The sequence below is a fragment of the Delphinus delphis genome, chromosome 12 (genome assembly GCF_949987515.2).
Source record: "Delphinus delphis chromosome 12, mDelDel1.2, whole genome shotgun sequence".
NCBI lineage: Eukaryota > Metazoa > Chordata > Mammalia > Artiodactyla > Delphinidae > Delphinus > Delphinus delphis.
The window spans coordinates 45499209-45526027 of NC_082694.2; the positions used below are offsets into that span (position 1 = coordinate 45499209).

The 26819-nt window shown below is 38.4% G+C and overlaps 3 protein-coding genes across 6 annotated transcripts in view; 2 read left to right on the forward strand and 1 right to left on the reverse strand.

The window, feature by feature from the left end:
• ASB3 (ankyrin repeat and SOCS box containing 3) overlaps positions 1 to 26819 on the forward strand; it is a 149664-nt gene that overhangs the window by 4145 nt on the left and 118700 nt on the right. The window contains exon 2 of the mRNA XM_060026620.1: positions 6103 to 6182. Within this exon, the coding sequence (XP_059882603.1) occupies positions 6103 to 6182 (80 nt within the window). The remainder of the gene's footprint in view (positions 1 to 6102; positions 6183 to 26819) is intronic.
• On the forward strand, positions 413 to 4803 carry GPR75 (G protein-coupled receptor 75). Its single transcript, XM_060027579.1, has one exon. It carries the CDS (start codon positions 415 to 417, stop codon positions 2035 to 2037), a length of 1623 nt encoding a protein of 540 aa, XP_059883562.1. The 5' UTR covers positions 413 to 414; the 3' UTR covers positions 2038 to 4803.
• ERLEC1 (endoplasmic reticulum lectin 1) overlaps positions 18807 to 26819 on the reverse strand; it is a 31055-nt gene continuing 23042 nt past the window's right edge. For 3 of the 4 annotated variants that reach the window (XM_060026623.1, XM_060026624.1, XM_060026621.1), the window contains 6 exons: positions 26572 to 26631; positions 23281 to 23405; positions 21725 to 21802; positions 21330 to 21405; positions 19855 to 19940; positions 18807 to 19063 (listed from right to left, as the gene is read on the reverse strand). In XM_060026623.1, the coding sequence (XP_059882606.1) occupies positions 19048 to 19063; positions 19855 to 19940; positions 21330 to 21405; positions 21725 to 21802; positions 23281 to 23405; positions 26572 to 26631 (441 nt within the window). In that variant the 3' untranslated portion in view covers positions 18807 to 19047. The remainder of the gene's footprint in view (positions 19064 to 19854; positions 19941 to 21329; positions 21406 to 21724; positions 21803 to 23280; positions 23406 to 26571; positions 26632 to 26819) is intronic. The other variant, XM_060026622.1, reaches the window with a different exon arrangement.

Genomic DNA, 26819 nt, shown 5'->3' on the forward strand with positions numbered 1-26819 from the left:
CGAAGGTAACATCTGCACACCCATCCTTCAATCACAATCTCAAGGGGTGAGGCCCAGGAATCTGTTTTTTGTTTAACCCACTCTCCAGATGATGCTTAACCTAGTTTGAAAACCACTGTGTCATAAAACCTGAAATCAGCTGGATGAATGTATTTTGAGGTCTTTGTGTCTTTCCTGTGTGGGGCTTTGCAAGGAGAAATGCTTTCTAGGCACTGGGTCAGAGCTGAAAAAGTCTAGTGCTTTTGTAAAAGATCATGAGGTCACTCTTCTTTCTCCATTAATTCCTTTCTGTTTCTGGGTATGCATTTTTGTGCACAGGCTTTTCTGCCTTGGGCCTCTTTTGTCAAATATCGCTCATCTGTGAGTTGAGGCCCTGACTCCCTTCACACAGAAGGAAGTCATCTCTCTCTGAAGATGAACTCAACAGACCTCCCTCAGGATGCTCCCAACACTACCCTGCTACATGTGCCTCACTCCCAGGGAGAAAACAGCACTGCTGTCCAGGAAGACCTCCAGGACCTCATCCACACGGCCACCTTGGTGAGCTGTACCTTTCTGCTCGCAATCATCTTCTGCCTGGGCTCTTACGGCAACTTCATTGTCTTCTTGTCCTTCTTTGATCCGGCCTTCAGGAAATTCAGAACCAACTTTGATTTCATGGTCCTGAACCTGTCCTTCTGTGACCTTTTCATTTGTGGCGTGACGGCCCCCATGTTCACCTTCGTGTTGTTCTTCAGTTCAGCCAGCGGCATACCAGATGCTTTCTGCTTCACCTTCCACCTCACCAGCTCCGGCTTCATCATCATGTCCCTCAAGACAGTGGCGGTGATTGCCCTGCACCGGCTCCGCATGGTGTTGGGGAAGCAGCCAAACCGCACGGCCTCCTTTCTCTGCACTTTGCTCCTCACTCTGCTCCTCTGGGCCACCAGTTTCACACTCGCCACCTTGGCCACCCTGAAAACCAGCAAGTCCCACCTCTGCCTTCCCATGTCCAGTCTGATTGCCCGAGAAGGGAAAGCCATCCTGTCTCTCTATGTGGTCGATTTCACCTTTTGTGTTGCTGTGGTCTCTGTGTCTTACATCATGATTGCTCAGACCTTGCGGAAAAATGCTCAAGTCAGAAAGTGCCCCCCTGTGATCACAGTTGATGCTTCCAGACCACAGCCTTTCATGGGGGCCCCTGTGAAGGGAGGTGGAGATCCTATCCAGTGTACCATGCCAGCTCTTTACAGGAACCAGAATTACAATAAACTGCAGCACGTTCAGACCCACGGATACACCAAGAGTCCCAACCAGCTGGCAACCCCTGCGGCCAGCCGGCTCCAGCTGGTGTCGGCTGTCAATCTCTCCACGGCTAAGGATTCCAAGGCGGTGGTCACCTGTGTGATCATTGTGCTGTCGGTCCTGGTGTGCTGCCTTCCACTGGGAATCTCCTTGGTGCATGTGGTTCTGTCCAGCAATGGGAGCTTCATCCTTTACCAGTTTGAACTGTTTGGTTTTACGCTTGTATTTTTCAAGTCAGGATTAAACCCTTTTATATATTCTCGGAACAGTGCAGGGCTGAGAAGGAAAGTACTGTGGTGTCTGCAGTACATAGGCCTGGGTTTTTTCTGCTGCAAACAGAAGACTCGACTTCGAGCCATGGGAAAGGGAAACCTCGAAGTCAACAGAAACAAATCCTCCCATCATGAAACAAACTCTGCCTACATGTTGTCTCCAAAGCCCCAGAAGAAATTTGTGGACCAGGCCTGTGGCCCAAGTCATTCGAAGGAAAGTGTGGTCAGTCCCAAGATGTCTGCTGGACATCAACACTATGGTCAGAGCAGCTCAACCCCCATCAACACTCGGATTGAGCCGTACTACAGTATCTATAACAGCAGCCCGTCCCAGGAAGAGAGCATCCCACATAACTTACAGCCAGTAAATTCTTTTGGATTTGCCAGTTCCTATATTGCCATGCATTATCACACCACTAATGATTTAATGCAAGAGTATGATAGCACTTCAGCCAGGCAGATTCCAGTCCCCTCTGTTTAGAGTCATGGAGGCTAGAGAATCTTATGTAAATGTTTTTGTTTCTGATACTAATTGATTTTTTAAAATTCTGTGAGACCAGAGGTACATCAAAACTTAAAGACCTAGACAGTTGACACTAATGACTCCCTTTTGTCTGAAGTATTAGCATCTATTCGTTTGCTTTGCAGTTTCTTGACGTTTTAAGAGTTGATGTAAAAGTTTATTATTTTACACCTGACCTGTGCTCCAATCTTTTGTACTAAACTTTTAAATAGATGCCAGGGAATGATCATGCTACTGTATTAAAGTAGGGAATGAACTGATTATGGTCATTTGAGTCAATGTTATGGTTCTTTGAAGTAAGTATGAGCTGGAATTTTTAAAGAACGTGAAGGTATCATCTTTACTGAGGCATTATTTTTATTAACTGAATTATAAATTTTGACTCTTTGAAGTGTTGAATTGGGATCAATATACTTTTTTTGGTTGCAGGCTTACTGGAATAAATAACACATTGTTAAAGCAGAAAATCAGAAATGTATTATCTATAACTATTTTTACCAAAAATACACGAGCATTAGTTACTTTCTTTTCATAAGACAGCCAACTAAGAATAGGGTATTAAGATTATTACCATTTGTAATTGTAGACATTATTATTTTGTGTCAGCTGAGTAGCTGTATAGTTCTTTTAAAAAGAAGTCTGGGACTTCCCTGGTGGCGCAGTGGTTGAGAGTCCGCCTGCCGATGCAGGGGACGCGGGTTCGTGCCCCGGTCCGGGAGGATCCCACATGCCGTGGGGCAGTTGGGCCCGTGGGCCATGGCCGCTGAGCCTGCGCGTCCGGAGCCTGTGCTCCGCGATGGGAGAGACCACAGCAGTGAGAGGCTCGCGTACCGCAGAAGTCTGTTTTTTCTTGCTAAAAATGAATTATTCTATTTCAGAATGATCTTACCCAAGAAACCTAGTGAGGAGGACTGCATCTGTAGTAGAGGGGTGCTCTCCCTGGGGTAGTAGGCACTAACGGTGGTCATCTCATCAGGGTGCTGTTATGTGGGAAGCAGGCTAGACTGTTGTGTGTAGACTCTTGTATGTACAAGAAGGCATAAGGATGAGATGGGGGTGTTTCGATCTATGCTTTCCTTCTGTGTGAGAATGATTTGTTAACAACCTGACGAAGACTATCTTAAGTAACTAGAAAAATTTTTTGGTCTTTGTTTATATATTACCATGGTAGAAAAATTCTTAAGATGATCTGTTTTCAAACTAATTGTGTTATTTCTCTCCCATGAATCTTAAACTGGAAATGGGCAATAAGGCAAAATAGATTAAGTATTTCTACACTTAAACTAATTTTATTATATACTCTGTGATTCCTAGCGTAACTACTGTAAACTTATATTTTTATGTAAAAATGTTTTCATTATACTGTTGGCATTTGAACTCAATACAATTTTGGAACTATAACTTCTAGACAAGATGAGCATCAAGATACAAAACCTATCTTTATAAATTGTTATATTCAAGAACAGTTATTGCAGATTGGAAGGTACTTTGTCCCTTGGATGAAAGGTGTTCAGTTTATAGCATCCTCTCCCATGCTGTTCCCAAATACAGAGGTCATGAGATGCATGGAGAAGACAGCTGGTACTCAGCTAGAACTCTGCTCAGTCTCATCTAATAACTCTTACCTTCCAGGATCAACCAGTCATTTCTATTTCCGAGGCTTAAGTATGAGATATGGATTTTATTTTGCTGTTAAATTCACCTTTTAGGACTCTCTCCCTTCTGTCCTTCTCTCTCTCGTCCTTTTATTTTTGCTGTTAAATTTTATAACAGAAGATAAAATATACACTCTTCTTTTTTTCCTTTGGTAATTGAATGCTATTTTTGGAAGTCACTACGACCTATTTCAACTGTGCTTTTATATTTTTAATACAACACTATTTTCATTTATTAATACTTCCATGAGGTAGGTTCGTATATTACCTCTTTTTAACAAAGAATTAAGAAATAGAACATCCTCTCCCAAGATCATTTGAAGAATTGTGGCAAATTAGGAATGAAACTTTGGTCTAAATTCAGAACCTCGTATTTAAGTCAATAAGCCAAACAGCTTTATAAGTAATAACATTGCAATCAAGAAGCTATTTCATACTTTTTAAGGTATGACTCTCTTTTTTGGCCAGGCATTTCAAATGTGACTCAATAAAAGATTTTTTAAAAAGTAATTTCTACTTGTAAAACTAAAAATGACAGGTTTCCTTTGTGACCTCTGAGTCTGAGATGATCTGACCCATCTTTGGGAGGTAAAAATCATAGCATAAAGACAATAAGCATGTGCATATGAGGTGTTCGGTCTCTTTATGCTCATCAAGAAATTATTGATTTAACTTGCATGAAATACATAGCAGGCTAGATTCTTAGCCTTCCTGTATATTTATATCTCTGTATCTATGTCTATGTGTAGATATATGTAGATACAGATACAGAGATAGATATATGTAACTTGTCTCTTCATAAGTTATATATGTCTATCTATATCTATGTCTATATGGAGATAAAGATATAAATAGACATATATAACTTTTCCATAAGGGCTAAAATGAGAACTTTTATAAAAGTAATGAGAATTCAGTTGAATATGACTAATTAGCAGGGTATATTAATTATTTCTCTTGATGCTTTACTGTGATGCAAATTGTTCTGATGTTAACCATTAGGTCAGATTTGTATTTCTGATGCTTTTAATGTTCTTTTAAACTAATGTTTGGAAAATAAAAATAATGAAAAACCTAACATTTCTGAACATCAGACTGCAATACTTTTACTTTCCTGTCAATCATTTAAAAACCATCGGAGAATAGCAGTGTTGAAACTCAGAGAGTGTTCTTTTCCTTAAAAGACAAATAACTTGTTTGACCACATTGTGTAGCATGCATTTGTGCTCAGAACAATCAAGAATAATTAGTTCCAAAGGTTAATTATTTACTAAACTAAGTTTATCACCCAGCGGGAAAACTCCTAACCATTTCAAAAACTTCTTTAAAATGAAATGAATCTGGAAAAAGATACGGAATTCTGGGTATTTCAGTTTATCAATCATGGTTTTAAGAATCAGAAAACATTAATTTAAGCAGAAAAGAACTGAATATCGGAAATCAGATGTCTTCTCAATCATTAAAAGGTCAAGGCTCTATGATGACATGTCTGCAGGAAACATTCCAGAATAAACAGTACCAGTCTGACTAGCCAGCAGAGATGCTTTTTCCGCTACAGCCAGGAAGGGAAGGAGTGAGGAGGCCTCCTTGGACCTTGGACTTCAAGGATACCTGTTGAAGTAGACATCCAGAGAGATCAGGAAGCTGCTGCACTGCCACAACCTCTACAACTAACCCTCTTGACACCTCCAAAGCAAATGCTAAACATCAAAGCAGTGCCGCAGAAAGAAATTTGGCACCAGGCATTTAGTTGGCAGAACCCAATTTACATTTAACCCTAGTTTCTGTGAATCTGGAAAGTGTAGTTACACTAAAAAGGTAAACTAAAAGGAGGTTCAGAACAGATACTGAGTTCCAATCCACTCCGTCCACAATGGTCCATCTTTTTGACGCTCAACATTTATAGCTGCTCCTTTAGCCATATTTCCAAAGAACACCAACTCTCCCATTTGAAATAATGCAACTTCTCTCATTTAAACAAAAACATGCCTCCTCTCTTCCAGAGGAAAGATGCAAAGTCCGATCAACTATTCTATTCCTCGGTAATGTTACTCTTCTGGTTCAGTCAAAAATCTCAACTTTATATTCTGTAACCTAAGGATGAAATTGTAAAGTTTACCACTGTATGGTCAGGCCACTTAAGATGACTGTTCTCTTGTTCTCTGTCCATCCCCTGCCCAACCAGTGCCTGCTTCACCTGCACCCTGTTCACATGACTGACCTTCCTGTGAACTTGCCCCAGCTGGTGATTGTTCTTATCAAAGGGGCAGTGAGAGGCTTGATAAGAGGCATGCCCCTGTTGGTTTCCCTGGTAACTAATGAGCCCACCTGATGTCAATTCCCCTATAACTGGTAATTCCCCCCACAGGGAGCGAAGACTGCTGCCGTGTCCTGCCCGTCGTCCACCACACACAGTGGGCTGTCGCTCCAGGACCTTGCTTCAGACATGTAAGCTCCCCCATCCATTAAACCATTTGATACCAGGGTTCTAGGCCTTCCCCAGTCAATAGAAATTGATAAGAGGCCAGTCAAGAAATTCAGGCAAGGCTTTATTGGCGCCTCTGTTGCAGCAGGAGGGTAGCGAAAACAAGTAACAAGTTCCCTTGCTCACTCCCCAAGGTGGAGGGAGCTGGTTCCTTATATGGGGTTGAGGGTAGGGGTGTGACCAGGGGTCGGGCCAGAGGGGTGGCTTAGGTGTTTTGCCCACCCCTTTGTTGGTATTGAGTGCTGGGGGCATGTGCAGTACCCTGCTTTTGCTCCCGACACCCTGTTTTTACTTCCAGCTCGTCAGAAGTGGCATTTGGGGATTTTTGGTCTTTTTGTATCTTTTGTCTAGAATTTGCCGGAACTGTGCATGAACAGCAGCTACTTTTAGTCCCTTATAGTTTTCTTTGTATCAGTATTTTCTTGCTCCAGGAGATGTTAGTCCAGGCGCAAGCGTTGCAGCACTGGAGCAAAGGGTCCCAGGTCCCAGCCTGTCTCACACTGATGTCTCTGTTGCTGACTCCAGGCTCTTTCTTCAGTCTTGAAGCTGGGCAAGCACAGGCCTTGTAGGCCTGTGGGGTGCAGCCCAATAACCACCAACAAACACATCTTATAGAAAGTAGCAGAGAAAACAGGGTAAGAACAAGAAATAGGTTGAAATGTTTCATAAGGGAGAAAATATGGGTGCCAATATAGGCCTTACTTGCTTCTGATCAGGAAGTTGTGGTTGGTATTTTGTAACTTCCACTACTCCCTGCTTCCTATCCCTTTGCCCTCCGCTAGCATATTGCACAGTCTGAGAAAATATATAACTTTTATAAAATAGTGGAGGGAAGGAAATACTAAGAAAACAAAATTTAGGGAGTATAAAGCAGGATTACAGAAATTAAAACAGCAAGAAAATAAATGTAAATGCTTACTGTCGTTTATAAAAGACAAAAATCCTTGAATTAAAAATATGTAAGGGGCTTCCCTGGTGGCGCAGTGGTTGAGAGTCCGCCTGCCGATGCAGGGGACGCGGGTTCGTGCCCCGGTCTGGGAAGATCCTACATACCGCAGAGCGGCTGGGCCTGTGAGCCATGGCCGCTGAGCCTGTGCGTCCAGAGCCTGTGCTCCGCAACGGGAGAGGCCACAACAGTGAGAGGCCCGTGTACCGCCAAAAAAAAAAAAATAGGGGACTTACCTGGTGGCCCCGTGGTTAACACTCCGTGCTCCCAATGCAGGGGGCCCGGGTTTGATCCCTGGTCAGGGAACTAGATCCCACATGCATGCCGAAACTAAGAGTTCACATGCTTCAACTAAGAGTTTGCATGCCACAACTAAGGAGCCCACAAGTTTCAATAAAGGAGCCCACCTGCTGCAGTTAAGAACTGGTGCAACTAACTAACTAACTATTTTTTAAAAATGATATGCAGGGAATTCCCTGTCAGTCCAGTGGTTGGGACTGCACTTTCATTGCCAAAGACCCAGGTTCAGTCCCTTGTTGGGGAACTAGGATCCTACAAGCTGCACAGCGCCGCCAAAAAAAAAAGATATGCAAAATTTGCTGCTTGGAATAGATAAACATAAGATAAACTGATGTAAAAATTAAGAGGCAAAAGTAGATTAAGCTTACATGAAGAAAAAGAAAAAGGGAATGGCAACATTAATATCGGAGAACTAAAGAAGAGAACTAACATTGATAAAGAGAACCCCCAAATATAAAGTAATAACAGTATTCATTCATTCAATGGATATTTATTGAATACTATGTGCCAGGAACTTGAGATACACTGGTGAACACAAGAGAGAAGTTTCTATTCCCATGACAATTATATTAGGCTAAGGAAGATAAACAGGTAAACAAATATGTAATTTTTATGTGGTGATATGTTCTATGAAGAAAAATAAAACAGTAAAGGCAGAGAAAGTGTCAGGGATGTTAATTTTATACAGGGAAGTTAGAAACTATTTGGGACAATAATACAATTTACTACAGTATTATTTTCATTATCGTTTAGTTCTAAATATGCTCTAATTTCCATTATTATTTTTCTTTGGGTCCACAAATTATTTAGAAGTGATTCTCTTAATTTTCCAATAATGATATTTCAATTATTGATTTTTTAACTTAACGACCTTGTGGCAAATGAGATATATACGATTCCAACCCTTGAAAATTGAAATTTGCTTTATGCTCCCGTAGATGGACAGTTTATGTAAACGATCTGAGTATACTCGAAAAGAATGTGTATTTTTTTTAAGTAAGTTTATTTATTTATTTTTGGCTGTGTTGGGTCTTCATTGCTGTGAATGGGCTTTCCCTAGTTGTGGCGCGTGGGGTCTACTCTTCATTGTGGTGTGTGGGCTTCTCATTGCGGTGGCTTCTCGTTGCGGAGCACGGGATCTAGGCGCGCGGGCTTTAGTAGTTGTGGAGCACGGGCTTCAGTAGTTGTGGCTCGCGGGCTCTAGAGCACAGGCTCAGTAGTTGTGGCGCACGGGCTTAGTTGCTCCGTGGCATGTGGGATCTTCCCGGACCAGGGATCGAACCTGTGTCCCCTGCATTGGCAGGCGGATTCTTAACCATTGCGCCACCAGGGAAGTCCCAAGAATGTATATTTTTTGTTGGGTAAAATGTTTTCTACAGGTCCATTAGTTCAAGCCTATTGATTGTATAGTTCAAATCTATATTCTTACTGATTGTGTTTGTTTGTTTGTTTGATCTGGAGAGAGATGGCAGCAAAAGTGCTTATACACAGAGAGTAGACTACTAGCATGTGGTGTGCATGGGTACCCTGCAGAATAGTTTATAGAGGGAAGAGAGAACTTGTTACTTGCTGGGTTGTTAAAGTGGAGGTCAGTTAGGAGTTTCTATGGGAGTGTTATTTTTAAAATTCAATAAATTAGATTTTAGATATTACTCAAAATTCACTTCAGAACTTTATTACTATATACGCATGCATTTGTACATAGTTGTAACCGGAATGTACATGTTTTACCTTCTATTTTTTTCTGTTGAAATGATCATATCATCAAACTTCTGAAGAGCAGATTCATTTTATGAATACTGTTGAAATTACTCATAAACCTGTATCTGTTCAAGGAAAGTAAGGTAGAGGAAAATTGCCTTCAGTCAACCTAGCAAATAAGAGAGCTGGGAATAGAGCGTTTCCTTACAGACTTCCCTTACAGAAGTTTTTAAGTTGTCAAAATTGGCAACAAGGAATGTATCTCTGAGTGATAGGTTTAAATTTAGAAACTCATCTACTTGACCTAGAGAGTTTTTCTAGACAAAAGAATTTGTCTTCTGCTTTAGGAATATTGTTAACCTCATTTGATTCACCACCCACTGTCCACTTTCGCCCCACAGCTCTGCTTCTTAGGTGATAAAAAAGTGCTCCATTATATGTCCAATATGCATTCTACAAGTTTTGATTGTGAAAATGCACAAGTGCAGGTAATAACAGCAACCATTGGGCTTACATGACGGTAAGATACACCAATTTCAGAGAGGTTACAATGTGAAAAAATGCTTATCTTAGAATTGGTGATATATGGTGTTTAGTATAAGCTAGGGGAAAACACAAAATTATGGTCCCTTGATAAATACTTTAAGGATCTTTCTTTAAAACTAAGATTTTAAATAGTTCCTTGGTTAGGAACTCTTTACTTCCAGAAGCAGTGGCCTCATAAGATTCCAGGTGGGAATTCTTTTCTAAAGTGGGAAGGGGCAGTAATGAAAGGGCAGCATGAGGTCTTAAAAGAGTAAGGCACAGTAGCCTTCTCAGACAGCTCAGTTGTAGGGACCTGAAAATGAGCATCTATAAACTGGATCCCTTTTTCATGCTCAAGATACTTGCACCCCAGTCTGAAGATCTCTACACTTGGCCACCAGTAGCACTCCTGGGTGCTGGCAGGTTCAGGTTCCCACCAGATCTGACTTTGGGCTCATTCTTGAGTAATTCTCCATAACCTAGCCAGGCCAGATTATGGAGGCTCCCCTTTCAAGGTCGTCCTCTTCACTCAGTTTAGTGGCAATGATACATGGAAACCACAGTGGGACTTTTGACTCCCAGAAGTAGGCGTTCTCTCCCTTATTCACTTAAAGCAGTTGTTTTTCTTCTTCATTACTGAAAGAAGTCTATGGTCCCGTAAAAGAGATTTGCTCTCACTGCCTCCCTACTGGAGTTGAAGGAAGGCCGAGAGTCAGTGAAGACACCAGGTCTGTGGAATGGTGAGGAGAGGCAGGTTGGCGGTCAGGGAAAAAGGCTCACCTCCTCCAGGGATCCAGGCTTTAGAGAGGGCAGGCCTAGACTGAGCTTAGAACCACAGCCAAAGCAGCCAAGCTCCACCAGTGAGAGGACTCTGCCTCAGCAGGTGACTGGGGAATGTGCTTCAGTGTATATCAGTCAGCAACACCGGCCCAAGTGTGAAGTCTTCTTGAAGTGAGGGCTTGAAGCCAGATGTTGTAATTTTTGAGGGGATGAAGAAGGGAAAGGAGGAGCAGAAAGATAGGAAAATAGCTCCCTACTTCCTCTCCCACCCCTAAATATGGATCTGTAAATTGAGAAGCAGGTGCTGGCAGTGATTAACGATATTCAGTCTTTCAATACCACTTAAATGCTGATGACACTCATTTTATCTCTCTAATCCTAACCCTCCCTGAACTCCATGCTGGTCTATCCAATTGTCTATTCAATGTCTCCACTTGGATGTCTAATAGACATGTACAAAACTGAACTCTTGATTCAAACCCGCTCCCCACAAACTAGTGCCTCCTGCTGTTTTATCATCTCAGTAAACAGCACCGCAATGACCAGTGCACAGCTCAGTCAGGGCCCTTGATTCTTTTCTTTCTCTTGCATGCCACATCTAATTGATAGAGCAATCCTCAATTATCTTGAAAATATACTCTGAATCCAACTCTTTCTCACCTCCTTCAACCCCATCCCTTCTAGCCCATACCCCCACCATCTCTCACCTGGACTGTTAAACTAGCCTCATAACCATTCTCCCACCTTCCAGTCTTTCTCTCCCACAGTCTCCTTCCTCTGTGTCTGTGACCCTTTTAAAGTAAATCATATTTGTCACTCTCTTGCTTAAAACCTTCCAGCAGCTTTCCATCCCACTTAGAACAAAATCTGAAGTCCTTGCTATGGCCTACATGGCCCTAATAATCTGGCCCCTGGTTTCCTCTTTGTCCTCATTTCCTTTCATGTGTACTCTGCCTAATGTGCTTGGGCTACACAGCCTTTTTGGCTATTTCTCGCACGCCTCCATTTTGTTCTCATGTCAGGGAATTAATTCCCCCAGGAATACTTCAGCCTGGAATGATCTTCCCCCAGGGCCTTTCCTAGTTTCCATGTTCAACATAGCTTTCCACCCCATCACTATATATCCTTCTGCCATACTTTATTTTCTTCATGATTCTTATCATTACCCAACATTATGCTACTGTATTAGCCTGCTCGGGCTTCCATAACAAAATACCACAGACTAACTGGCTTAAATAACAGAAATTAATTTTCTCACAATTCTGGAGGCTAGAAGTTCAAGGTCAAAATGCCATCAGGATTGGTTTCTTGTGAGGTCTCTTTTCCTGGCTTGTGGAAGGCTGCCTTCTCATTGTGTCCTCATGTGGCCTCTTCTCTGTATGTGCATGGAGGGAGAAGTTTAGGGGTCTCTGGTGTCTCTTCCCCTTCTAAGGACACCAGTCCTATCAGATTAGGGCCCCACCCTTGTGACCTAATTTAACCTTAATTCCCTCCTTAAATGCCTTATCTCCAGATACAGTCACATTGTGGGTTATAGCTTCAAACATGAATTTTGGGGGCTGGGGGGCACACTTCAGTTCATAATAGTTACATATAATTGTTTACTGGCTGTCTCCATTAGAAAAACGCTGTAATAAGGCAAAGACTGTCTATTTTGATCAGCACCATATCCCTAGTAACTATTAGTCCTTGGCCCTGGTGGGCTTCCAGTGATGACTGTTGAATAAATGAATCATATAATAAATGACTGAACGGATAAAGCCTGAAAGTGATGTCCACCCAGATATCTATCTGGCTGGCTTACAATTTCCCCATGTTTGTTACTTTCTGTATCCCTCTCTATATTCCCAGGATGACTATCAGCAGGACTCTAATGAAAGGGGATATGGGTCTTGATTTAGGAGGACTACAAAGCATTTCTGTTTACTCAGGAGACCATCTCTAAGGGCATCTTTTCCCAAGTGACCACCCTGGCTGCCCAGGAGCTGCCAGACAACCTGCATTCATTCTCATTGGAATTTCTTGGCTCATAATGCAGCCTGAGGACTCTGAGGATAAAAGCAAACTCTTCAGCAACCACAAAGGAGTTAAGGAGAAAAGGGGTAACTGGTTCTTGGAGGGACAGAAGGGACGATACCAGTTACTTTAAAGCAGATGACAATTTCAATAAAGGTGCAGATTTAGTGAAATTCTGCTTTCCATAAGAGATAGTTAACAGGCAATCTGTTTAGGTACAGTGCCTTTGAGATTAATTTTACCAAAGTAAAAATATCACTTTATTGTTTATGGACAAATTACTGAATTTTCACTCCTTTATCCCAATAAAGAGATAATTCTGATAAAAAATAAATAAATACACTTAGCTGGTTCAGTTTGTTTCTCTGAGTTCCATTTCTGTGAAGGTTTGTTTTTTTGACACTTTTCCAAACCTTCAGCTGCTTGTAGCATGCTGATGAGTGGGAGATCTTTCAACTGTGGGAACCTTGATTTTCATGCAAAGCCTGATTTTTGCAAAATGTACTTTGTTCAGATGCCAGATAGGCCTTAAAAAGTAGAGCGAGTCACAGAGGGTGCTTTATGCCTGTCTTCTGGGGCCGTGGTACTAGGATAGGTTTTGTAACCTGTATAAATGCTTCAGGTTCAATACATTTCATATCTGACGTTAGGAAGGGCTTATGAAAGTTTCTTGCTCATTTGCTTGGGTTTAGCAACAACGTATGTCAAAGAAATTGTAAGAACTGATTTTATTTATATTACTCTGAGGAAAGATATGACTGGGAATTGTATTCTTCACAGAGAACCATAATGTTAGACACTTTCTTTGAGGAGTTCAGAGTACCTCAGAACTGGCATGTTTTCAGTACATGGAGTTGGAGACTGAAAATTGAATTTTCTTGGGAATTCCCAGGTGGTCCAGTAGTTAGGACTTGGCGCTTTCACTGTAGGGTCCCAGGTTTGATCCCTGGTTGGGGAACTAAGATCCTGCAAGCTGCATGGCCAAAAAAAAAAAAAAATTAATTTTCTTAACCTTTGAGATCAGGAACTTTACTCAATCACTGCCCACTAGTGGGAGAAATGAAACACAATAAGGAGGCAAAGACACTGTACTCCTGTTAGGAAGAAGAAGCAACATATGGGACCGTGGGAAAGCAGTGTAAAGCAGCAAAAAATTAAACAATGTTGGGGGGAACCTGAGTGAAAAGGAATACAGATGGAACAAATCAATAATTCTACTCCTTTTTCTTTCCCAACCATTGTAAAACTGAGGAAAACATTTTTTTCCTCCAAGCACCAAACACTGAATAATAAGGACTGTTAGGAAACCCGTGGGAATTGGAGTAGTTGGGGAAGAGAGGATGAAGGTTCAATCATTTATTCAGCAAATATTTGTTGAATGTCAATTTTATGCAAGGTCTGAGAAGAAACAAAATTAAGACATATTCTTTACTCCAACAAATAAAAGATAAAGGAATTCTTTTTATCATTTAATCATAAATGCAATCTGGATCTAGATAAATCGTCACTGCACTTGCATCATTTACCATCACAGGAGGATTATCAAAGAAGGTAGGGTTTGATGGCATTTAACCAAGCCAGAATCTCCAAGGTAACACTTTAATCTTGTTAGTGAACTTTCATTTGCCCGATTTGTGGGTGGCATTAGCTTAAGAAAAGTTAGTGGAGTTCCATGATAAAAATAATATATGGAAAAAAATGGGTGTCATACGTTACCAGGACAAAATCAGTCATTTCCCTCATCTTACAGGACATTTTGCTGAGTCCCTCGGTGTGTTCTCTCTGGTGGAAGATGATAACCGAGAGTGGTTAATGGGGCAGATGCTCTGTGAATAGAAAGCACTATGGCATATTATTTACAAACATGGACTCTGGAATTTAAACTGATTGAACTGTTGGCTCAGCCAACTGTAGTTTAGTTCAGTTCTTGTAGCCTCATTTTCCTTATCTGTGAGTTAACGATAGTAAACCTACCTCACAGGATTGTGAACATAGGGTATGTGAAGGGTTTAGCATAGTGCCTACTATTTAATAAATGTTCAAGAAGTGACAGCTGTCATTTTTATTTTTATAAAAGAAGAGTCTGGGATAGCCTGTTATCTGAAATTCAAAGAATAATGACACGAGATTGTTCACAACTGGCTTTTTGGGGGTGAAACCCTTTCTTGGAGGTGGTTAATGAAAGTTTTTCCAACAAATGATTTCTCAAGATGGCTTAGGAATATATATATATATATTTTTAATACTTATTTATTTGGCAGCACCAGGTCTTAGTCATGGCACGTGGGATCTTTAGTTGCGGCATGTGAACTCTTAGTTGCGGCATGTGGGATCTAGTTCCCTGACCAGGGATCGAACCTGGGCCCCCTGCACTGGGAGCATGGAGTCTTAGCCACTGGACCACCAGGGAAGTACAAGATGGCTTAAAAATATTAATAACTATAAGTATGGAAAACTAATCTAGGGGAAAAACAACTTCCAATCTCCTTGACCAATTATTAATATTTTTCTAATCTATGGGATAATATTTGGACCTCTGATAGAATTCTTAAATGAGTAAATTGGTTTTTACTGCTATTAAAGACCACTGGTGATTAACTGGCAAACTAGTATTTTATTGAGGACACAGAAGCTTTTAGAACCCAACAAAGTTCACTATTTTTGGCTGTATTACTGAGTGAATTTAGATAGTAAAGCAGATTTGACTTACTGGGTTTTACAATCTACTTTGCTGGACTTGCAAGGACGTTTGATTTTTAGTATTATATATTTACAAAATGAAAATTATGTTTGTGCTTCGGGCAAATATACAGAAAGCGATATTTTTTCTTAAATTCAGGCAGAGCATAATTTATTCTATTGAAAGGTGCTGGAAAGCAATTTAACATATTTGAAATATATAATGTAGTATATGATTAGATGTGAGATGTTTAGCATTATTTCATAGTCTCACAAGCATCTTCCATAGTTGAGATGATTACCATTTCCAGAACTTCTGCTTGATTCACTTGCTTTTGATGCACACTTTTTGTTTCAAATATAAAAAATTATAAAATTCTTAAAAGTTTACAAATATGTGTGGATGCAAAACACTACAAGCCCTATATTCCATTTGTTAGTAATTCTGACTTTCTTCTTTGCATTTTATAAGTTTTGAGACTGTCAGGCCTGCCTTTATTTTCTTTAGGTGTTAAAGAGTGGAATTCTATTCTTCAGACTGTAGTTCTTTCGAAAGCAAGTGAGGAAAACATGCTCATTCTTCCTAAACACTGCAAAAAAGCATTAGTATACTGTGTTATTACTAATAGAGAAGACTTGTAAGATACCAGGATCACAGTGATTGAAGCCATGACTGATGAAAGTAACCTGTTAACCTCTCACCTTAATTCTGATTGGTTATATACCTGTGTGGTCTCGATGCTAATATTTTAAGTGACAATTCAATTTTCTGAAAGGTGATGGAGGTATTAATTTAGTTACTCTACAATGCTGTAATATGGTAAAAGTGAAGAGTAATTGTATCCCCACCAACTCCTCTACACATGTAACACCCACTCTTCCCCTCAGGATCTTTTGTGTTCTATTACATGAAACCTGATTCATGAATGACTGTGTGCACCAGTGTCAGTCCACATATTAAATATTAGTGAAGCTTAATTCCTCTTTTGCAGATGAAAAATTAGTAGAATTTCTAGTATTTTCTTCCCATAATCCACTGGATCATCTCGCCTGCTTGTACAACCTACTTTTGAGACTACTGGCAACTGAAATAAAGCATGCTTTTGGTACGTAGTGGTCCATGGTTTCTCTACCACCCCTGTCAAACAACTGAAAAAAAGAAATGGAGAAATGGATTTTCTTTTAAGCCATGTCACCATGGCAATATATTTTGAAAACTTTTGCCTCAACAGCTCATCATAACATATAACATACACACATATGAAAATCGTTCTATTTGTATGTTCAAATGGAAATGTAAGCCCTGGTAAGTAAAATTACCCAACACTAGTAAGAAAGTTTAAAATCACTTTCTAGTATAGCTGATATTTATTTTCATTTGAAACTCTGATTGCAAATACTATTTATTCAAATTCAAATCTTGATTCTTACTTTCCTTTTTAGATTGACCTTTTATGTTAGCTATTTGGTGCTACTGGGTCAATAATTTGGCCTGATTATGTACTATGAAGTTTAAGCTTTGTCACAAATCAGGTCAGGCCTTTTTGTATATCAGACTGACTGAAAAGGATAGTTCACCAAGACTGTACACAAAGCTTACTATTCAGTTTAGCTGAGATAATTTGTTACCCTTTGTTGCCGAAGTCCCTTTAATCAAGGATACAAGGATATAAACAAGGCCCCATCTAGTGGTATCTTGAAAAAAAGCAGGTAAAGCTGAAAAAAGGGGGGGGGGGGAAGTCTCCATGTCACAATCTTCCTGTAGAATGAGCTACTAGTTATTTCCCTGAAACCCTAGTCAGGAGGGTTAGTATGTGTGAAATTGTTAAAAGTGAAGTGCCTGAGTCACAGTGATCCTCGATCACTGGAGAATTTATTTAAAATAAAGAGAATCACTCAGGAAACATATTCAAATGTAGAGTCTTAGGCTCTGGGCTAAAGAATCTGATTTAGCACCCACCTTAATAGAGATTCCACTTTGAGAAAGACTTCTCAAAGTACATTAGGCATATTGTAGCTGAGCCCTTTTTCCTGCCTACTAATATAGAAGAATGGCTGCACAATCGAGGTAGCAACAAACAATTTAGAGATCAAAAAACTTCATAGATTAGTGATAGGGGACCCAAGATTTAGAAGGGCTATAGAGAGATACCTGGCCTAGCCTTCCTCTCAAAGAAGTTTAAGCTGTTAGCCAAGACAGAAGGCTGACTTAGTTTTTATTATGACTTCTATTTTTAAGAATCTTCTGTAGTAAACTATTCTAATACAGTTTTTCAGATTTTTCCCCCCTCTCTTACAAAAGAAAGAGTTTGGCCTAAATATTCCCCAAGTATTTTTTTGGCACTAAGCTTTCACAGTTCTCTCTCCTCTCCTATACCTATAATCTAAATGTGAAAGTAAACCTGTTTGTCTTAATTAATTGATATAGTAAATATAATTCTATACTTTATTAAAGAATTAAATTTTAATGGCTTTGGTCTCTGATCTTATTATGTTAATAGGAGACAAGGGAGATATTAGGAAATAAACTAACACTTATTGGGAACTTGCTAGGCTTTTTATATACAGAGAAAATTAATGCACTGATACAACCACCTTATGAAGTAATAAGTAGTCTCTCTACAATAGAGGAAGTGAGGCTCGAAGTGGTTAACTGCTGTCTAGGATCACACAGCTAGTACGTTAAAGAGAGTATCTGGATTTAGGTTCGAATTCGAAGTGCATGCTATTTCTACATGTGCTGCTTCCTACTAAAATCTATAGATAGCCTTCCAATAGTCAATTATATTAACCTTTTCTCAAACTAAAATATCTTTGACCAGAACTGCTGAGAAGGAGGAAAAGGAAAGTATCTTATGGGTACTCTTCTGCCCTTATTTACACATGTATGTCCAAAATACAACAGGATGATGTTGTGTGAAACAGAGTAATGGAGAAAATAAAGAAACTGTATAATGTGCCATTGACTACATGACAACACTGCTTGTGGACATTTTATTCACTTTAAAATAAATATTGTGCTATAAAACTGTCCGGAACTAAAATCTGTAGTATATAGTAGGCAAGTACAAAGGATAGCCAGCACAGTGTGTTTTGTTAAGATAAATCATTCTAAATCCAAAGAGAAGAATCACCGACTGTCTATACCAGGTACATATTTTTTGGGGAAACACACTCATATCAAGGAGAAAGAAACAGATAAAAGTTCTGAGAGAGAAGCAATCTATTGTAAATAAGAGTTTCTTGAGATTAACAGAGGAGAAGAAAACTTATATGTGAGGCTTTACTGTGTGTCCAGTTTCTAGTTTAATACCTGGTAGAGAGCGGTTGCTAAATAGAAATTTGTTGAAAGGATTTCAGGCACTAGAAATTACATATTTAACACAGTCTCTCATTTAAACAACCTCCTGTCAATTTCTTTCTTCATTAGCCTTACTTTATTAGCTAGTGTATATACTATAATTTACATAATAAATCTATTATTTAAAAACTTTCAATAGGTACAATGATTATGACATTTCATTAGGATGGACTCTAAATTGCTTGGACAGGATTTATTTTGGAATCACATTATCCAAGCAAAGAAAAACAGACAATCAGTTCATAAGACACAACAAAAATGAAAAAGGTGAAACAAAAGGTCTGCCTTAGAAGTTTATCAATAACCTCTTATGTACACATACATATTCACAAAGTGGTTGAGAGTCCTTTTATACAATCCTTTAGATGCAGTCCAATGACTGAGAGCTCTATAATGGGACATATGGTCAGACAAATCATCATGACTTCCAATGATCTTTTTTTTCCCCTGAACTTTGTTACCCTTTAGTTGGGGAGAGAAAGAAGTCCATTTTCATCTGCTGTATCTAAGATTTTACAGATCACTGGAGATTCAACCTAAAGAACAACAACAATAAAACCATTAAAAAGCTGCTAAGCTGAATACTTTATTCAGTATTTTTCTGCTGAATGAATACCTATAAATTTGATAAATGTATACGAGTCCTTGTTTTGGATAAACCATACAATGTTATTTCTACAAATTGAGCTTTTTAGAAAACATTTAGTCATCCAAATAAAATACCAGATAGGTAGAGAAGGTATTTTTATCTTTAAGTAAAAGAGATGAGAAAAGAAGTAAAGGACAAGAATGAGAGAGAAATACATAGCTAGGTCTTATATAACAAAAAAGTAGCAGAATATGGCAACATAATAAGTTGTACAATTCAGGAAAAGGTAAAAAAAAAATACAATCCAAAAATGGGCCAGGTGTTAAAATGATCAGATTTAAGATAACTATAATAAATATAATGAAGGAAATAGTGGAAAAGGTAGACAACATGTGTGAATAGATGGGGGATTTTAGCAGAAATGAAGCCATAAAAAAGAACCAAATGGAAATATTAGAAATGAAAAATACATCAGATACAAATTCATTCAAAGAGGTGGACAGGACACAGCAGAGGAAAGAATCAATGAACTTGAAGACAATTCAATAGAAATGACATGACCTAAATTGAAACAAAGAAGGTAAGAATAAAATAAAGGGCCTGAGATTTGGGGACAACTTCAAACTAACATGTTTAATCAGAGTCCCAGAAATAGAAAAAAGGTGGGGCAGAAGAAATCTTTGAAAAGATGATGGCCAAAATTTTTCCAAACCTAATGAATTATATCAACCCACAAACCTGAGAAGCTCAGTGAACTCCAACCAGGATAAATAACAAGGAAAACCACCCTTACGCATCGCATAACCAAAGGTAGAACCATATTTCTAGAAGGAAGTAGAAGATAATACCTTCATGACTTTGGGGTGGCAAAATTTCTTAAAACAAAAAAATCATTAGCAATAAAATGGGAAAAAAATTGATAAAATGAACTTCATCAAATAAACTTTTGCTCATCAAAAGACAGTAAGAAAAAAGAATAGTCAAGACATCAGGGGAAAAATCTGCAATTAAAATAGAAAAAAACTCATGTCCATTATATATTTGAACTCCTAGAAATAAATAATAATAAGACAGACAACACCAACAAAAATGGGTAAAAGACTGAGAAAGACTCTCTCCTTGACCAAATAGTAAGGCTCCCCTGAGCCCTCTTTTTGACTAGGCCTCTTTTTGTTCCTGGGCCTGCCAAGTCCAGTTGCAGCAGTAATTCTGATAAGTCAGTTTAGAGAGAATCCCTCACTCTGAATATCTAATCACCCTCCATATCTGATCAAATTCCTCCTCTCTCACTTTTGATATCTGATCTTCCTGGCCAGCCTTCAGCAATAATTCTGTTAAGTCAGTTTAGCAAGAATCCCCTACCCCCATGTCTCCTTTTAGTAATTTGCCATACAATGACTACTCCCCAACACCCCATTTCTGCTTGTTGACTATGTATCCCTGGCTGTCTTTGCTGTATTTGGAGATGAGCTGACTCTCTCTCCCCTATTATGATAGTCTTGACACTTGTGGCAACAGTCCTGAATAAAGTCTTCCTTACTGTTTTTGTATCAGAATAATTTTTTCTTTAAAAAGACTTGGCCAGACACTTCACCAAAGAAGGTATACAGATGAATAATCACATGAAAAGGTTTCAACAACACTTTTCATATGGGAAATGCAAATTAAAATCACTAAAATGGCTAAAATAAAAAAGATTGACAACACCAAATATTGGTAAGGATGTGGAGCAATTGGACTCTCATATATTGCTGGCAGGAGTAAAATGATGAAAACAAAGGCTGAGTCTAAAAGACATGCTTTGTCAAAGAGGCCAGGCATAAAACATTATAGACTATATGATCCCATTCATATGGAATCAAAAAAGAGGTAAAACTGATCTATGGTATCAGAAAATAGAAAGGAGTATCTTTGGGAATTGAGGGGTATTGACAGGAAAGGGGTATAAGAAAATTTTCTGCAGTGATAGATACCTTGTTTTGGGTAATAGTTAAATGGGTATATAAAACTGTCAAAACCCATCAGACTCAACACTTAAGAACTTTGCATTTTACTTTATGTAAATTACACCTCAATTAAAAAATGTCAATTTTTACAAGTAGTATGAGGGTTATATTAAACTTTGGATACTACTGAAGGTCCTTTCTAGACTTAATGCTAAAAATTAAAATGTGGCCCCAAACTGAATTCCTGAGTATCAGTTTTTCACTTACCCCAAGGATATACTGACAGGAGTGAGGCTCTAGCATATATACAGTAACAGCATGAGGAGAATCTGATTCTTTACACCTAAAACAGAGAGTACTTTAAGGCACTGTCCAAACGATACAAAATTATTTTAAATTGTTTTCCTCTCAAGGATAAAAATGCCTTGTAAGTGGTTCTGTATAATTTAATAAATAATTGAAATAATTTAATTTGATAATAACTTATAAATAAATAACAATTATGATTTTACTATTTTATAATAAAACAGTATTTTATGACAAATCCATAAATTATTATGAATAAATATAATTATCCATAATTATATATTTATATAATCTTTTGTCCATAGGAAGCAGACTAAAGAGAAAGGCATAAAGCATGATTTGATGGTCTAACTTACTTTAGTTTTACAGTCACCTGTCTTGGTTTGTCAGTTATATCACAAATATCTCCATTCCCATAAAAATGTGACACCATCCTGAATCAGAAAAACACACAAGCTTTATTAAACTAAAACTTCACTCATTCAGAGTAATTGTAATGGGTAGGGTGAGAAGATGGTTACAGGGATCAGTTTTGCATTAGTTAAAAAAAATATCTGACTATAAAATACTCCTTAAAAATACATATTTTTAAGGTTATGTCACAGAGAAAGTCTTTCAGCTTCTATAAATAATACAAAGTTGAGATACCTCTTAGTGGTTTAATTAATAAGAATGATCTTTAACTTGCACATAATTTATTTGTATACAAATAGTTAAGGTTAAATTGCTTTTAAAAGTTTTCTTTTAAAGCTAACCATTTCCCCAGCCCTGTATATTGTTTCCTTTGTGGAACAGTTTCCCTGTCTTCCCATCCTCCATTCAGCTCCACTCATTAAAATACTGTAATGCAGGTATACAAAGGTAAAGCCTAAGCTAAGCTATAAATTCCAAAGAGCAGGAGCCAAAGACAAGTTTTAATTTTGCTAGCCTCACACTCCTGTGCTTCAATATTTGTTACACATGATACCATGAGCTATTTTCACTTGAAACATATAAACATTTAAAAAACTGATCCGTTTAGTATATTAATACTTAAATACCTATCTCTTAATTTTGCTAATTTTGATTTTGGTCAGTCCAATAAGTCGGCACATTCTGAAAACAGACTCTCTCAAATACCATCTATGCTAGGAAGGACAAAGTTAACATCTGAGAAGGAAAAAGAATGAATAATTTAAAATTCACTGGGTAATGGACTATAAGAAAAGCTAAAGTTTAGTTATTCTTGGGAAAGAAGAGATTAATTTACTTCTGCTATAACAAGATAAACCTAATAGCCCAAGAGAGATGTGAGGTAGTTCTTCAAAAAACCACTGTTTAACAATTTTCAACCATTACCCCACTTTAAGTAACAAAGGGAAATGCTGGAGTATATTTAAATAGAGTTAAGTAACTTAAAGTGGTAGTGATTACACGTGAAGGGGGAAAATGTTTATAACAGCCTTAGACCTAATACCTGGAATTGTACCAGTGTTACTAGCACCACCACCACTCTCATTACTATACACCACCACCACTGTCAAAGGCAGCAGCCAAAGTTTATTTCATGCAATTGCCAGGCACTACACTTTACATGAATTACCTCATTTAAATGTCATAACAATTCTCTGAGGCAAATACTACTAGACAATTCTCTGAGGCAAATACTACTAGACAAGAAAAGTGAGGCTTACGAAGATTACATAATTTGCCCAAGGTAGTAAGTGAATCGCCAGTATCTGAATACAGGGTATCTGACTTCAGAAACTGTGCTCTTAACTATTACACTATGTTGTTCCCTCTAGAAAAGAAAACTAACTTAAAAAATGTCCCTGAGAAAAGCTGACCAGATATTTTACTTTAAATTTATGTTTTTCAATATCCTGAGTTTTAAATATTCTAAGATCTAAAGGCAAATAAAGTTAATATTTACCTGACTGTCTGGGTACCATCGTCTTGAAGGTGATAGGCTCTAGCAGTATTCTTCTTAGCCCATTCAATATGTTCTTCTTGGTTCCATGTCCCCACAACCACAGAGGTTTTCCCACTATCCTTGTCCTAATATATAAAAAAATATTTGTGACAATGCATGCTTGACATCAAGGTGACATTTATGCTGATGGCTTACAAGCTACAGATCTTATCCTCATCTGCACACTGGATATCTATGTTTAGACGTGATAATGTTAGTCAAACTTCTCAATTAGTAGAAATTTGAGCTCATTATTCTTTACTCCTTGTTTCTCTGAATTATGAAACTAGTACTTTCTAGTCAGGTTAGGTCCTGATGTCGTTTTTGTTTTTTTTTTTTTTTTTGCGGTACGCGGGCCTGTCACTGTTGTGGCCTCTCCCGTCGCGGAGCACAGGCTCCGGTCGCGCAGGCTCAGCGTCCATGGCTCACGGGCCCAGCCGCTCCACGGCATGTGGGATCTTCCCAGACCGGGGCACGAACCCGTATCCCCTGCATTGGCAGGCGGACTCTCAACCACTGTGCCACCAGGGAAGCCCCTGATGTAGTTATTTTTGACTCTTCTATTTCCTTTCTCTCCTACATTTATCAGTCCTGTCAATTATTTTCCTGGAAATGTTCTTGGCTTCACTCTTTCTCTACATGTCCATTGCCAACATCTCACCCCCAACTAAGAGTTTAATCTCTCATACCTAGATAATACAACCACATACTACTGTGATTCTTACTTAAATATTTGGCCTCTATCTCTTACCCTGTAGCCACACTGAACCTATCTTCATGCTACTCTTTAAAATGCAAACCTTCAAGTTATACTAGTTTTCACACTACTCATTTGACACGATGCACTATATATTGTCCTGAAGAAACTGTCTTTTCTGCATTGTATATCCTTGCCTCCTTTGTCATAGATTAGTTGACCATAGGTACGTGGGTTTACCTCTAGGCTTTCTATCCTGTTCCACTGATACATTTCTGTTTTTGTGCCAGTACCATAGTGTCTTGATTACTGTAGCTTTGTAGTATAGTCTGAAGTCAGGGAGCCTGATTCCTCCAGCTCTGTTTTTCTTTCTCAAGATTGCTTTGGCTATTCAGAGTCTTTTGTGTTTCCATACGAATTGTCAAATTTTTTGTTCTAGTTCTGTGAAAAATGCCATTGGTAGTTTGATAGGGATTGCACTGAATCTGTAGATTGCTTTGGGTAGTATAGTCATTTCCACAATGTTGATCTTCCAATCCAAGAACATGGTATATCTCTCCATCTGTTGGTATCATCTTTAATTTCTTTCATCAGTGTCTTATAGTTTTCTGCATACAGGTCTTTTGTCTCCTTAGGTAGATTTATCCCTAGGTATTTTACTCTTTTCATTGCAGTGGTAAATGGGAGTGTTTCCTTAATTTCTCTTTCAGATTTTTCATCATTAGTGTATAGGAATGCAAGAGATTTCTGTACATTAATGTTGTATCCTGCTACTTTACCAAATTCATTGATGAGCTCTAGTAGTTTTCTGGTAGCATCTTTAGGATTCTCTATGTATCGTATCATGTCATCTGCATACAGTGACAGTTTTACTTCTTTTCTGAAGTGGATTCCTTTTATTTCTTTTTCATCTCTGATTGCTGTGGCTGAACCTTCCAAAACTATGTTGAATAATAGTGGTGAGAGTGGGCAACCTTGTCTTGTTCCTGATCTTAGTGGAAATGGTTTCAATTTTTCACCATTGAGAATGATGTTGGCTGTGGGTTTGTCATATATAGCCTTTATTATGTTGAGGTAAGTTCCCTCTGTGCCTACTTTCTGAAGCGTTTTTATCATAAATGGGTGTTGGATTTTGTCGAAAGCTTTTTCTGCATCTATTGAGATGATCATATGGTTTTTCTCCTTCAGTTTGTTTTTATTTTTGGCTGTGTTGTGTCTTTGTTGCTGCACACGGGGTTTCTCTAGTTGCGGCAAGTGGTGGCTACTCTTTGTTGTGGTGCCCGGGTTTCTCACTGCGGTGGCTTCTTTTGTTGTGGAGCACAGGCTCTAGGCACGTGGGCTTCAGAAGTTGTGGCATGCCAGCTCAGTAGTTGTGGCTTGTAGGCTCTAGAGCTCAGGCTCATTAGCTGTGGTGCACAGGCTTAGTTGCTCTGTGGCACGTAGGATCTTCCCGGAGCAGGGCTCAAACCAGAGTCCCCTGCACTGGCAGGCAGATTATTAAGCACTGTGCCACCAGGGAAGCCCCAGCTGTTACTTTTGAAAAATGGGACAACAGTGGAGGAAAATTTTATTTTCATTCTATATTTCTGGCATATATTCCTTTAATTATATGAAAAAAAGCCACTGGGTATTATCTGGGCTGTACTTAGATGACACTTTTTTTTTGTATTAATAAAAAAATTAAGTAAAACATCCAAGCAGCAAGAATAAATGGAAAGCATAGTAAAATGGAATATCTCAGGCTTAAGTGAAGAATAAAATGTTCTAGTTTACAGACACCTCATAAATTCGGAGTGATTTACTTGTGGAAAGTGAGTTGATCTTTCCCATTATGATCCATCTTGAAATTTAAGATCAGCTCAAAACATCTCAAGAAGGCAAATACAGTATTTTTTAATTACCCATTGTTATTTATTTGGGGGAATAAAAAGAGCCTTTTAAAACAGATCAATATTTATTAATGTTTGTTTTCCATGTCTAGTAGTTTACCTTACTAATAAACAAACTACAACAATGACAAAACTACTGGGGCTTGAATTTCAGAATTTAAGCAGCTTTGGCTCAAGTGTAGGAGAATACTGATTTATGAAATTATGAATAAAGAGCCAGTGCATTTAATCTTAAAACTTATTTTAAGCTTAGATGATATGGTACCTTCTTTTAGTTGAGAAACCTGCTGTATTTATCCTATTTTACTAACTCTAGTGATATACTATCTTACCATTCACTTAATTTAACGATGAGTTATAACAATGACTAATTTCTTGGTCAAAGCTAAAGAGGTTAGTCACTGTAGTTTATTATTCCTCCAGGCTCACAGTAATACAAGAATCTGAGTAGTTAATAAATAACGTTACTTTAAGATGATTGACTTAGTCTTAACTGACACCAAGTTTTCCATTTTCCAGAATTTAGAGACACTTTGATGAATATTTCCATATTAAAATCATCTTATAATTAAAAGTAACACCAACCCCCACCCCTTTTTTTTCCACAAAAGATTTTTGAAACTTTAATCCGCCTAGTGGTAGAGTGATATAAACGCTGTTCTATACCTCATGGTATTGATGTACATGTTTGCCATAGCAGAATTCATATTTCCACCAACCAACACCCTACAGGAAAGGAAACAGATCAAGTTATAGTACAGAGAAAGGCATATTGGGGTCTGTCTCAATACTGCCGCATGATAGTGATTGACATACATATAATTAAAAAAAACTGTACTAGCAATAATATGGTTGAAAATCAAAATTAAAAATTACTGATAAACTTTAAAAAATAGACATTACTAGAGAATAAT

Bases quoted from the DNA above. Each gene is read 5' to 3' on its own strand.
- GPR75 (XM_060027579.1), top strand. From the start codon at position 415: ATGAACTCAACAGACCTCCCTCAGGATGCTCCCAACACTACCCTGCTA.